Source organism: Triticum urartu, chromosome 4, assembly GCF_003073215.2.
Source record: "Triticum urartu cultivar G1812 chromosome 4, Tu2.1, whole genome shotgun sequence".
Taxonomy (NCBI): Eukaryota; Viridiplantae; Streptophyta; class Magnoliopsida; order Poales; family Poaceae; genus Triticum; species Triticum urartu.
The window spans coordinates 56,897,601-56,912,070 of NC_053025.1; the positions used below are offsets into that span (position 1 = coordinate 56,897,601).

Consider the following 14,470-nt stretch of genomic DNA (forward strand, 5'->3'; position numbering starts at 1 on the left):
TTGCGGGATGATGTATTACGGAACGAGTAAAGAGACTTGCCGGTAATGAGATTGAACTAGGTATTGAGACACCGACGATCAAATCTCGGGCAAGTAACATACCGATGACAAAGGGAACAACGTATATTGTTATGCGGTCTGACTGATAAAGATCTTCGTAGAATATGTAGGAGCCAATATGAGCATCCAGGTTCCGCTATTGGTTATTGACCGGAGACGTGTCTCGGTCATGTCTACATAGTTCTCGAACCCGTAGGGTCCGCACACTTGAAAGTTCGGTGACGATCGTAATTAGGGTTTTTGTGTTTTGATGTACCGAAGGTTTTTCGGTGTCCCGGATGTGATCACGAACATGATGAGGAGTCTCGAAATGGTCGAGACATAAAGATTGATATATTGGAAGCCTATATTTGGATATCGGAAACGTTCCGGGTGAAATCGGGATTTTACCGGAGTACCGGGGGGCTGCCGGAACCCCCCGGGGGGTTATTCGGCCTACATGGCCATAAGGGAGAAGAGGAGGGCCGGCCAGGGCAGGCCGCGCGCCCCCTCCCCCTAGTCCGAATAGGACAAGGAAGGGGGGGGGCGCCCCCCTTTCCTCTTTCTCCCTTCCCCCTTCCTTTTCCAACAAGGCAAGAGGGGGGAGTCCTACTCCCGGTGGGAGTAGGACTCCTCCAGGCGCACCCCTTGGGCCGGTCGCACCTCCCCCTCTCCCTCCTTTATATACGGGGGCAAGGGGGCACCCCATGACACACAAGTTGATCCTCGTGATCGTTCCTTGGCCGTGTGCGGTGCCCCCTTCCACCATATTCCACCTCGGTCATATCATAGCGGTGCTTAGGCGAAGCCCTGCGTCGGTAGAACATCATCACCATCATCACGCCGTCGTGTTGACGAAAATCTCCCTCAACACTTTGCTGGATCGGAACTCGAGGGACGCCACCGAGTTGAACGTGTGCAGAACTCGGAGGTGCCGTACGTTCGGTACTTGGATCGGTCGGATCGGGAAGACGTACGACTACTTCCTCTATGTTGTGTCAACGCTTCCGTTGCCGGTATATGAGGGTACGTAGACAAACACTCTCCTCTCTCGTTGCTATGCATCACCATGATCTTGCGTGTGCATAGGAAATTTTCTGAAATTACTACGTTCCCTAACAGTGGCATCAGAGCCTAGGTTTTATGCGTTGATGTTATGCACGAGTAGAACACAAGTGAGTTGTGGGCGATATAAGTCATACTGCTTACCAGCATGTCATACTTTGGTTCGGCGGTATTGTTGGATGAAGCGGTCCGGACCGACATTACGCGTACGCTTACGCGATACTGGTTCTATCGACGTGCTTTGCACACAGGTGGCTGGCGGGTGTCAGTTTCTCCAACTTTAGTTGAACCAAGTGTGGCTACGCCCGGTCCTTGCGAAGGTTAAAACAGCACCAACTTGACAAACTATCATTGTGGTTTTGATGCGTAGGTAAGAACGGTTCTTGCTAAGCCCGTAGCAGCCACGTAAAACTTGCAACAACAAAGTAGAGGACGTCTAACTTGTTTTTGCAGGGCATGTTGTGATGTGATATGGTCAAGACATGATGCTAAATTTTATTGTATGAGATGATCATGTTTTGTAACCGAGTTATCGGCAACTGGCAGGAGCCATATGGTTGTCGCTTTATTATATGCAATACGATCGCGCTGTAATGCTTTACTTTATCACTAAGCGGTAGCGATAGTCGTGGAAGCATAAGATTGGCGAGACGACAACGATACTACGATGGAGATCAACGTGTCGCGCTGGTGACGATGGTGATCATGACGGTACTTAGGAGATGGAGATCACAAGTACAAGATGATGATGGCCATATCATATCACTTATAATGATTGCATGTGATGTTTATCTTTTATGCATCTTATCTTGCTTTGGTTGACGGTAGCATTATAAGATGATCCCTCACTAAATTATCAAAGTATAAGTGTTCTCCCTGAGTATGCACCGTTGCAAAAGTTCTTCGTGCTGAGACACCACGTGATGATCGGGTGTAATAGGCTCTACGTTCAAATACAACGGGTGCAAAACAGTTGCACACGCGGAATACTCGTGTTAAACTTGACGAGCCTAGCATATAACAGATATGGCCTCGGAACACGGAGACCGAAAGGTTGAGCGTGAATCATATAGTAGATATGATCAACATATTGATGTTCACCATTAATACTACTCCATCTCACGTGATGATCGGACATGGTTTAGTTGATTTGGATCACGTGATCACTTAGTGGATTAGAGGGATATCTTTCTAAGTGAGAGTTCTTAAGTAATATGATTAACTGAACTTAAATTTATCATGAACTTAGTACCTGATAGTATCTTGCTTCTCTATGTTTGATTGTAGATAGATGGCTCGTGCTATTGTTCCATTGAATTTTAATGCGTTCCTTGAGAAAGCAAAGTTGAAAGATGATGGTAGCAATTACATGGACTGGGTCCGTAACTTGAGGATTATCCTCATTGCTGCACAGAAGAATTACGTCCTGGAAGCACCGCTAAGTGCCAAGCCTGCTGCAGGAGCAACACCGGATGTTATGAACGTCTGGCAGAGCAAAGCTGATGACTACTCGATAGTTCAGTGTGCCATGCTTTACGGCTTAGAATCGGGTCCTCAACGACGTTTTGAACGTCATGGAGCATATGAGATGTTCCAAGAGTTGAAGTTAATATTTCAAGCAAATTCCCGGATTGAGAAATAGGAAGTCTCCAATAAGTTCTATAGATGCAAGATGGAGGAGAATAGTTCTATCAGTGAACATATACTCAAAATGTCTGGGTATCATAATCACTTGACTCAACTGGGGGTAAATCTTCCTGTTGATAGTGTCATTGACAGAGTTCTTCAATCACTGCCACCAAGCTACAAAAGCTTCATGATGAACTATAATATGCAAGGGATGAATAAGACTATTCCTGAGCTCTTCGCGATGCTAAAAGCTGCGGAGGTAGAAATCAAGAAGGAGCATCAAGTGTTGATGGTCAATAAGACCACCAGTTTCAAGAAAAAGGGCAAAGGGAAGAAGAAAGGGAACTTCAAGAAGAACAACAAACAAGTTGCTACTCAGGAGAAGAAACCCAAGTCTGGACCTAAGCCTGAGACTGAGTGCTTTTACTGCAAGCAGACTGGTCACTGAAAGCGGAACTGCCCCAAGTATTTGGCGGATAAGAAGGATGGCAAAGTGAACAAAGGTATATGTGATATACATGTTATTGATGTGTACCTTACTAATGCTCGCAGTAGCACCTGGGTATTTGATACTGGTTCTATTTCTAACATTTGCAACTCAAAACAGGGGCTACGGATTAAGCGAAGATTGGCTAAGGACGAGGTGACGATGCACGTGGGAAATGGTTCCAAAGTCGATGTGATCGCGGTCGGCACGCTACCTCTACATCTACCTTCGGGATTAGTATTAGACCTAAATAATTGTTATTTGGTGCCATCGTTGAGCATGAACATTATATCTGGATCTTGTTTGATGCGAGACGGTTATTCATTTAAATCAGAGAATAATGGTTGTTCTATTTATATGAGTAATATCTTTTATGGTCATGCACCCTTGAAGAGTGGTCTATTTTTGATGAATCTCGATAGTAGTGATACACATATTCATAATGTTGAAATCAAAAGATGCAGAGTTGATAATGATAGTGCAACTTATTTGTGGCACTGCCATTTAGGTCATATCGGTGTAAAGCGCATGAAGAAACTCCATACTGATGGACTTTTGGAACCACTTGATTATGGATCACTTGGTACTTGCGAACCGTGCCTCATGGGCAAGATGACTAAAACGCCGTTCTCCGGTACTATGGAGAGAGCAACGGATTTGTTGGAAATCATACATATAGATGTATGTGGTCCAATGAATGTTGAGGCTCGTGGCGGATATCGTTAACCAGATATGGGTATATCTACTTAATGAAACATAAGTCTGAAACATTTGAAAAGTTTAAAGAATTTTAGAGTGAAGTTGAAAATCATCGTAACAAGAAAATAAAGTTTCTACGATCTGATCATGGAGGAGAATATTTGAGTTACGAGTTTGGTCTACATTTGAAACAATGCAGAATAGTTTCGCAACTCACGCCACCCGGAACACCACAGCGTAATGGTGTGTCTGAACGTCGTAATCGTACTTTATTAGATATGGTGCGATCTATGATGTCTCTTACTGATTTATTGCTATCGTTTTGGGGTTATACTTTAGAGATGGCTGCATTCACGTTAAATAGGACACCATCGAAATCCGTGGAGATGACACCGTATGAACTATGGAAATATGCCCTAGAGGCAATAATAAAGTTATTATTTATTTCCTTATATCATGATAAATGTTTATTATTCATGCTAGAATTGTATTAACCGGAAACATAATACATGTGTGAATACATAGACAAACAGAGTGTCACTAGTATGCCTCTACTTGACTAGCTCATTGATCAAAGATGGTTAAGTTTCCTAACCATTGACTTGGGTTGTCATTTGATTAACGGGGTCACACCATTAGGAGAATGATGTGATTGACTTGACCCATTCCATTAGCTTAACACCCGATCATTTAGTATGTTGCTATTGCTTTCTTCATGACTTACACATGTTCCTATGACTATGAGATTATGCAACTCCCATTTACCGGAGGAACACTTTGTGTGCTACCAAACGTCACAACATAACTGGGTGATTATAAAGGTGCTCCACAGGTGTCTCCGAAGGTACTTGTTGGGTTGGCGTATTTCGAGATTAGGACTTGTCACTACGATTGTCGGAGAGGTATCTCTGGGCCCTCTTGGTAATGCACATCATTTAAGCCTTGCAAGCATTGCAACTGATGAGTTAGTTGCGGGATGATGTATTACGGAACGAGTAAAGAGACTTGCCAGTAACGAGATTGAACTAGGTATTGAGATACCGACGATCGAATCTCGGGCAAGTAACATACCGATGACAAAGGGAACAACGTATGTTGTTATGCGGTCTGACCGATAAAGATCTTCGTAGAATATGTGGGAGCCAATATGAACATCCAGGTTTCTCTATTGGTTATTGACCGGAGACATGTCTCGGTCATGTCTACATAGTTCTCGAACCCGTAGGATCCGCACGCTTAACGTTTTGATGACAATTATATTATGAGTTTATATGTTTTGATGTACCGAAGGTTGTTCGGAGTCCCGGATATGATCACAGACATGACAAGGAGTCTCGAAATGGTCGAGACATGAAGATTGATATATTGGAAGCCTATGTTTGGATATCGGAAGTGTTCCGGGTGAAATCGGGATTTTACCGGAGTACCGGGAGGTTACCGGAACCCCCCAGGGACTTAATGTGCCTTAGTGAGCCTTGGTGGAAAGAGATGAGAGGCGGCCAGGGCATGGGCCGCGCCCCTCCCCCCTAGTCCGAATAGGACAAGGAGAGGGGGGCGGCGCCCCCCCCTTCCTTCTTCTCCTCCACCTCTTTCCCCTCTCTCTCCTAGTCCAACAAGGAAAAGGGGGGAGTCCTACTCCCGGTAGGAGTAGGACTCCTCCTGGCGCGCCCCTCTCTAGGCCGGCCGCACCCCCCTTGCTCCTTTATATACGGGGGCAGGGGGCACCCCATAGACACAACAATTGATCGTTTGATCTTTTAGCCGTGTGCGGTGCCCCCCTCCACCATAGTCCACCTCGATAATACTGTAGCGGTGCTTAGGCGAAGCCCTGTGTCGGTAGAACATCATCATCGTCACCACGCCGTCGTGCTGACGAAACTCTCCCTCAACACTCGGCTGGATCGGAGTTCGAGGGACGTCATCGGGCTGAATGTGTGCTGAACTCGGAGGTGTCGTACGTCCGGTACTTGATCGGTCGGATCGTAAAGACGTACAACTACATCAACCGCGTTGTGCTAACGCTTCCGCTTTCGGTCTACGAGGGTACGTGGACAACACTCTCCCCTCTCGTTGCTATGCATCACCATGATCTTACGTGTGCGTAGGTTTTTTTTTGAAATTACTATGTTCCCCAACAATTGGCTCCTGTACTTGTGAGACCACTATTCATGGTATGCGCTTCGGACCATGAATCTACCATGTTTTGTAAGGTGCCACGCTATGAAATCATCAAAGGCCTGAAAGTTAAGTGGAATCTGCAAAATCCTAGTAGTGTCCACAGGATAAAAGATATCCCGAATTAGTTCCTCAACCCACTGTGTAGTGACCGGATCAATGAGTTCTACCACTCTAGATATCACTGTATGACCTCGAGGTGTTATAACTCTCCTATCTGGACTCGAAGGAATCCAAGGGTCTCTCCAAATATCAACATTCTCCCCTGATCCGATTCGCCAAATGTATCCTCTTTTGAAAGTATTAAGGCCAGCCACAATACTCTGCCAAGTAAACGATGAACCAGTCTTCGGCCCAGCATGTAAAAGATCAGTGCTCGGAAAGTATTTAGCCTTTAGGACCCGAGCACAGCCTAGTTAGTGTTCGCTTTCCTCGCCTAGCTCGCCCTCGTCCGACATGGTCACCTTGCTCAATTGATCTATTTAGAAGAAAATCAGCAGGTGCTGGTTCAGGAAAATATTTACACCCTGTTTTCTAAATAAAATTCAAAAAATTCTTAGGTCAAAAATAGTTTGAAGATTTTTTAAAATAAAATAAAATTTAAAAATGTTCGTGAATTTGAAAATATTCCCCAATTTGGAAAAATGTTCTGTAGTTTGAAAAATGTTCATGGGTTTATTCTTTTTAGTATGTAAAAATCTTCAAAAATTTGTAAAACTTCGTTAATTCAAGAATTGTTCACGAATTTGGAAACATTCGTGAAATCGTAAAAGTTTAAAAAAATTAGGAAAGAGTTCACAAATTTGAAAAGAATCAAATATTTGAAAATGTTCATGATTTTTAAATAATCACTACATTTTTGATGAATTTTAAAAGTTCATGAATTTGGAAAATGTTCACAAATTTGAAAAACATTCACGTTTGGAAAAATAATTACAAATTTGGAAATATTCTCACGAATATTAAAAGAAGTGTTGAGTTTGAAAAATATTTCATGTTTTTATTAAAAGTGAAACAAAGAGAAGGAGAAAAAAGAGTTCATGTCTTTTTCTTTTCTCGGATTTGTTCTGTTGTATACTGAATCATTTTTTCATTTCATGTGTTTTTTTCGCAGAGGTTTAACCCAAGTGTGGTGACATGTACAATATGTTGTCAACCCTATAAAAATCTGCACGAGCTGCTCAGTTGCTTTTCGATTTGACAAAAAAAATCAACTATAAGTGCCGGTATTATCTTTCATTTTGAACCTTGTCCGATAAAAGTTGTACTAGTAAGTTTCTTGCCTTACGTGAGACCTCCTTTTCAATTAAGCACGTTCGAGGCTACACACTCGTGTTTCATATCTTGCCTGACATGCACGCCACTTTTGATTTGAGAGTATACATGATGCTCTCTGCTAAGTTTGTTAATTTGGGCGTGGTGCTTTGCTTCATGAACCGACCTAGACAGATATTTTCATCACTTTTGAGCTAACCATTTGTGCTTTTTTTTTTTGAAAAACTTCAAAAGGAATAAAGTATTTTGCTTTCTTTTTAGTTTTGTTTCCAACAGGTTCTACTGGAAGACAGCCACCGGGCCACATCAATGAAAATTCATCGATGCAATGATCCATGTCCATTAAAGGAGAAGCCGGGGAGTCGAGGAGGACGACGGGGAGGTCAGCGGGCAGCGTGCCGGCGGTGGAGGATACCGCGAAGGCGACGGACGCGCCGGAGAGGGAGACGAGGCGTGACACCTCGCGGGCGGTGAGGGCCGGGTTGTCCGGGGACACGGCGACGCCGACGGCGAGGAGCGCGAAGTAGAGCACGGGCACGTCGAGCCGCGAGGGGGCGAGGACGAAGGCCACGTCGCCGCGGCCGAGCGGGAGCGGGAGCGCGCGCGAGCGCAGGGCGGCCGCGAGCGCGCGCGCCTGGGAGAGGAACGCCGGGTAGGAGACGGCCTCGCCGGTGGCGGCGTCGAGGAGCGCGGGGTGGGCGGGGAGAGGGGACGGCAGCATCGACAGCGCGAAGGCCGGGAATGTGAGCGGGACGTCCGCCGGCGGCAGCGGCAGCGGCGGGCGGAGGCTGCGGAATGACTTGGTTGTGGCGCAGTAGCCGCTGCGGACGTCTATGGCTCCGCCATGGGCGCTGGACATCTTCGACTGGGAAACTCGTGAGTGGGGCGAGGAGTGAGGGAGGCTGCCGCAATTGACAAGGAAGCCCGCAGCAATAAACGTGGGTTGTTCCACGGATTACTGAGTAGTAGTCGTAATCAAGCCTACGGGATGCTTAGATGCGAGTGAAGTCTGATTTAAACCTTAAGTTTGTAGAGCTCGTTTGAAATGAACTCTCATCTTCAAATTCCTAAATTCCATACCATGTATTTTGTAATCCTGGTCATTTTTAACCTTAAAGTCGTATCTAAACAGACAGGACGTCGGTCTCGGATGCGGTGTTGAGCCCGTGTGCAGGACACTGGTCTTGAAAGCAACGGTCTCGGAGGCGAGAGCGTGCTGGTCGTCGCTCCGGCGTCCCGTCCCCGCCCAGCCGCGCACGCCGTCCACGAACTCCCGTTCAACCAGAGAATCCATGTTTCGGTACCTAGACAAATTGTGGGACGAACTGGGCCGCCTGGGGCGCGATGACTCTGAGGGTATCTCCAACGGGACCTAAGGCTAGTCATAGTGGGAGTAACTTAGGTAGTAACATAGCGCACTTCAAGAATTTTTTACTTATGTGGTATATATTTAATGAGGAGAGAGATGTTTAGAGTAACATAATATGTTACTGTAACATAGCGCTTCCCGAGAAAAAATGAGTTTATAAGCTAATAAATGAAGTCATCTATAACACTACTACCATGTTACTTTACACTACAGAGATAGTAATTTAGACTAGTGTCATATACATAACATTAGTATAAGTTACTTCTCACTATAACCAGTCTAAAAGAGGGCGCTAGGAATCTAATCCTGATAGATCGGCAGTTACCATATTAATTCCCAGCGCACGGTCCGGCATCGACGCCAACTTAGGCACCGAGCGCTCCGCTCTTTTCTCTCTGTACGAGATGGCTGGGCGTTCGTTTCTAATCTGTGGAAAGCCCATTATTAACGCTCGTTATTAGCGCTTGCCATTGGAAGTGTTAGCGCTAGAGACCTTTTACCTTTCTTTATATTTAGTTTTTTTTTCCCTGAGTTGGCCTTGCAGCCGACGCCGGTGGCGCCCCGCTACAGAAAACTCTTTTAGTTGTATTCATAATTTTACAACTCGCCTACCATCCATTAATCCATGCAAATAAAAAAAACATGCATGCATGCGGAGTATGCAATCCGAGCTAAGTTAGCAATCGCAGTGTTTCCCTGGCACATCGTCAAATCCCCTCCTAAAAGAGTGTCAAGGCTATAAACAACCGGGATTATGAAGTACAGGGTATAGACTTCAAGAATTTGAAGATGATGGTTCATCTCCGACAAGCTTTACAAATTTAAGGTTTAAATCAGACTTCATCCTCGTCTAATTAGCCTATTCCCTGAATTTCACCTGAGCATCTCTAGCACCTTCCTCAAAAAATTATGGACCTGAGTCTGTGAGCCTCGCGTGAGCTTGGATGAACAGTAAAACATGAAAGAAAATATATTTTTTCGAAATATCCTGAATTTCTTAAAATAAACAATGATTAGTGTTTTGCATGCATGCAAAATTTTGTAATCAAAATGACATTCATGAAAATCGAGGCAAAAAAGGGGAAAAAATCTAGGCACTCAAACAAAGAAGGTGATGAAGAGAGGAAATGCATACTGAAGCAAAGAAAATGTTTTGTTATGCTACACTTGGTTAAAAACAAGCATCCATCCTGTATGTGGAACTGATGTCATGCAGATGCACATGTTTAGTTGAAGCAATCTGGTGAAAGTATAATCTCTGTGCAATATCGCTTCCAGTGATGAGCAAGAGGCGAGTGTTAATGTGAGTGTTTCTGTAGCACATGAGGTGGACTATTTTGGTATCTGCAAGAATTATCGTGTGTGGGTGAAAGACACGTAACGGAGGGGTGAAACAAATGATTTGGAACAAATTCAATTAATAAAGGACATAAAAGATGACGGGAGGAATGTAAATGTTATTTATGATGCAATGGATAAGCCTTCGAGAGGATGCGGCCGAGGAGATTACACAAACAACCCAGGGAAAAGCATTGCCAACAGGTCTGCGATGGGCAGTCGGCGCTGCCGGGAACTACGCCGCCACCGCGGTGTTTCTTTCCAGCGGGAGCTGCCCTCTGCTGGAGGGGCAACTGGGCGACGACGCGACGGTGCCATTGGCGATAGGGGGAGAAGGCGAGATAAGGGGAGGAAACAAATGCATATGCTCTTTCCTTATGACGTGACATGTGTAACCCTAACGTCTCATCTCCAAAGCAAACTCTTAGAACCGGAACTAAAAAAGCCCCTTTACGGCAACGGCCTTACGCATCACACATACCAATCCTTTTCCCTCCATGAACAGAAAATAAATAAAAGAGCCTCGACATATGATATGATTATCTCAAATGTGGCATGCAGAAACTGATCAACTAGATCCACGCCAACACCAGAGTGCTCTGCTTGGCCAGTTCGCGTTCCACTCCAACACTCCTGCACTGCATCCACCAATCTGAAAGCCTTCCTTTCCATTTATTCCGCGGCTTATCCCTAGCTATCCTCCAAAAGTTCATGGCTTCCTTCCCGCCACAGCTCACCTCCGTCCCATCCCATCATCTCGCCGCCATCCACCATGCAAAACCGTAACCAACTCAACTGAAGCCTCTCGATCACCCCTCCAACGTCTATATAAGCCGCGCTTCGCTCTGTATTTCTTACACCGGTCTCAGTCTCACACATACAGTAGGTTGTAAGCCAGAGCGACGGTCACGATGTGGAGGTCCATCTTGCTCGCGGCGGTGGTCGCGCTGGCGCTGGCGCCGGCGCCGGCGCTGGGGATCCCGTTCAGGGAGGAAGACCTGGCCTCGGAGGAGAGCCTGCGGGGGCTCTACGAGAGGTGGAGGAGCCACTACACGGTGTCGCGGGGGGGCCTCGGCGCCGACGCGGAGGAGCGCCGGTTCAACGTGTTCAAGGAGAACGCGCGGTACGTCCACGAGGGCAACAAGAAGGACAGGCCCTTCAGGCTGGCGCTCAACAAGTTCGCCGACATGACCACGGACGAGTTCCGGCGTACGTACGCCGGGTCCAGGGTGCGGCACCACCTCTCCCTCAGCGGCGGCCGCCGGGGCGACGGAAGCTTCAGGTACGAAGACGCCAACAACCTGCCGCCGGCGGTGGACTGGCGGCAGAAGGGCGCCGTCACCGGCATCAAGGACCAAGGGCAGTGCGGTACGTGCATACACTCATGAGTTTCTTTCTTTTCGGCCGTTGGATGTGTCAAAAACTATGTGATTCATTCTGCTGTGGGAGGCCATAAACTGTTCAAATAAGGGAGCTGCTGGGCGTTCTCGACGATCGTGGCGGTGGAGGGCATCAACAAGATCAGGACGGGGAAGCTGGTGTCGCTGTCGGAGCAGGAGCTCATGGACTGCGACAACGTCAACAACCAGGGCTGCGACGGCGGCCTCATGGACTACGCCTTCCAGTTCATCCACAAGAACGGGATTACCACCGAGTCCAACTACCCGTACCAAGGCGAGCAGGGCAGCTGCGACCAGGCAAAGGCGAGTGACAATAATCCCCGGCTTCCGGCCGTTAGCCGAGAATCTTGTCTCAAAATTTTAAAAATCGCATGCCAAATGTTGCAGGAAAAGGCTCATGCCGTGACGATCGACGGCTACGAGGACGTCCCCGCCAACGACGAGTCCGCTCTACAGAAAGCCGTCGCCGGCCAGCCCGTGTCCGTGGCAATAGACGCCAGCGGCAACGACTTCCAGTTCTACTCAGAGGTACGTGATCCGATCCAACTCCGTGCAGTTGATACACAATCACAAATGCCTTGTTCTTGTCTATGCTATGTTCAGTGATGAGTGACAACTCTGATCACCCTCAACGAACGCAGGGCGTCTTCACCGGAGAATGCAGCACGGATCTCGACCACGGCGTCGCCGCCGTCGGGTACGGCACTACCAGGGATGGCACCAAATACTGGATCGTCAAGAACTCGTGGGGAGAGGACTGGGGTGAGAAAGGCTACATCAGGATGCAGCGCGGGGTGTCGCAGGCAGAGGGGCAGTGTGGCATCGCCATGCAGGCGTCCTACCCAACGAAGTCGGCACCACATGCTAGCACAGTCAGGGACGGGTCTCATACGGATGAGCTCTAGATGACATGCATACACGCGATCATTCCGAGTGCGAGCTCTGCGTTGAGGAGAACTGAATCTCCCACTGTTGTGTTATTTACTTTATGCAAGATGTTACCATACGAATGTAATAAGCGTAAGCAAAGGGCATTATAGCAAAAGAATTGCAACTAATTTGTCAAATGAATTCAATGAAATTCAAGATTGGGTTGTATTCAGATATTTCCCTGAACCAACACCTGCTGGTTTTCCCCTGAATAGATCGATTGAGCAAGGTGACCATGTCGGGCGAGGGCGAGCTAGGCGATGAAAGCGAATAGTACTAAGAGCATCTCCAACAAACGCCGGACGCGTCGCGCGTAAAAAATAGATATGCCGCGCGCGCATCGCCTGGTTTGGCACGGCGCGCAGTGCTGGCTCCAGCAGCCGCGCTAAAATGTAGAGCGCGCGACTCGCACAAACAACATATGCATTCGAAAATAGAAGCAAAAAGATCAAAACAAATAAAAATAAATAGTTCAATTTCGTTTATTACAACTTAAACAAACAGTTTATCGTTCAATACAACAAATAGTGCAATTAAACACAACAAATAGTTCAATAATACAATAACGAACGCACAAATCATGATGCTCTTTGTCGTCCATTCCATGCCCACCACTCCTCAATGAGATCCTTCTGAAGATCATTATGCGTTGCGGGACGTCGAATGGCATGATAGGAGGCAACAAAACGGGCAACCCTTTCAGCCCTCCGTTGCACTCGCACGTGATATCCCAAGAGCTCATACTGAGAGTAGTCTACATTTTCGCCACGCTCATTCTCGATTGTAACACCCGGATAATTATGCTACAGTAAAACTCTCCTAATGATGCCATGTCATCTGTGATTACTGTTGCTAAACTTTCGTTAGTTCAAACCGATTCAAAAATCAATTCAAAAAAATGGCAAACAACAAAAGTTTTTAAAAGTTGAAACAAAAATGTTCGGTTAGTGCCAAATATTGCACTGGTATTTATGGTGTAGTAAACACAATTTTACAATATACTTAAATGCCCTAAATTAAATAAAACAGAAAAGAAAAATAAATAAAAGAAAGAAATTACAAAAAACAAAAAAGGAAGCCCCCCTGGACCAGGCGGTCCAGCTCACAGGCCGGCCGGCCCACCTGGCCCATAGCCATCAGCCGGCCCAACCCCCCTGCCTCGTCTCCCTTCTCTGTTCCCCCGACCCGGGTCGGAACAGGGGCGAGTCCCCGCCCAACCGCCTCGCCGGCACCGACGCCGGGAGGAGATAAGGCCGCCACGCCCTCGCCTCCTCGATCCCTCCTCCCACTCGCCCCACTCTCTCCCTCGGTTCATGTGCCCTCCCACCAGATCCTCCTCGCCCAGATCCACCACGGCCACCACCGCAGTCGCCATGGCCGACACCGTCAACGCGCTCTCCGCCGTCCCCTTCACCTAGGACCGCGCAAAGGGCTCCGTCGCCAACCTCTCCTTCGCCCACCACCAGCCCCTCGAGCTCGGCGCCCCTGCATCGACTCCGACGCCAGCTTCTTCTTCCTCGGCAGCCACCGGCGTTCCTCTGCGATTCCGGCGCCCTGCTGCTCCTAACCTTCCAACGAGCCACCGTGTGCTCCTACATAAGCTCCCCGACCTTTCCCCTATGCTAGCATCGTCGATCTCGCCCCCCTAGTTGCCGTCGCCATTGGTGCTGCCCCGCCGCCATGGTGAAGCTCGTCGCAGTGGCCACCGTTGCCGCAGCTCGCGTCCGAGGTCGTCGTCGAGCTCGTGAGGTTCCCAGGAGCCCAACGCGCGCGCGCGAGCCTTCCCGTGCCCCCTAGCGCCGTGCTCGTCGAGAACCCGAACGCGTCGTCGCACGCGCTCGTCGCCGGCACCCGTCCGGTGACCCTTTTGGTCCCTGGCTTGTGCAGTTGTGCTCGCATGCACACGTAGGCCTCGCCCCGCCCTTCTGTTTGCCAAATAGCGCGCCGCATCGCCCATCCCTCTCACGGCCGAACTCCGGCGTCCGCCTCTCTGTTCGCCATCGCCGCTCCGGTGCGTCTCCGGCCACACCACCGTCACCACTAGATGCGGCTCATTGCACTCGT

General features: G+C 47.8%; 1 protein-coding gene across 2 annotated transcripts; it reads left to right on the forward strand.

Annotated features, from left to right (window-relative positions):
- Nucleotides 1–10,948: 10,948 nt before the first annotated feature.
- On the forward strand, nt 10,949–12,536 carry LOC125553527 (vignain-like). Of its 2 annotated transcripts, XM_048717296.1 has the most exons (4): nt 10,949–11,444; nt 11,547–11,779; nt 11,864–12,004; nt 12,118–12,536. In XM_048717296.1, the coding sequence occupies exons 1-4, from the start codon at nt 10,988–10,990 to the stop codon at nt 12,379–12,381; spliced, it is 1,095 nt and encodes a 364-aa protein (XP_048573253.1). In that variant the 5' UTR covers nt 10,949–10,987; the 3' UTR covers nt 12,382–12,536. The 2 variants fall into 2 exon arrangements, with proteins under 2 accessions (XP_048573253.1, XP_048573252.1); XM_048717295.1 differs by having other exon boundaries at nt 11,547–12,004.
- The last annotated feature ends 1,934 nt before the right edge of the window (nt 12,537–14,470 follow it).

Excerpts from the sequence above, each read along its gene's own strand:
- LOC125553527 (XM_048717295.1), top strand. The coding sequence starts at position 10,988 with ATGTGGAGGTCCATCTTGCTCGCGGCGGTGGTCGCGCTGGCGCTGGCG. Across the intron at positions 11,445-11,546 it reads CAAGGACCAAGGGCAGTGCG|GGAGCTGCTGGGCGTTCTCG; the intron begins GTACGTGCATAC and ends TGTTCAAATAAG. Across the intron at positions 12,005-12,117 it reads ACTTCCAGTTCTACTCAGAG|GGCGTCTTCACCGGAGAATG; the intron begins GTACGTGATCCG and ends CAACGAACGCAG.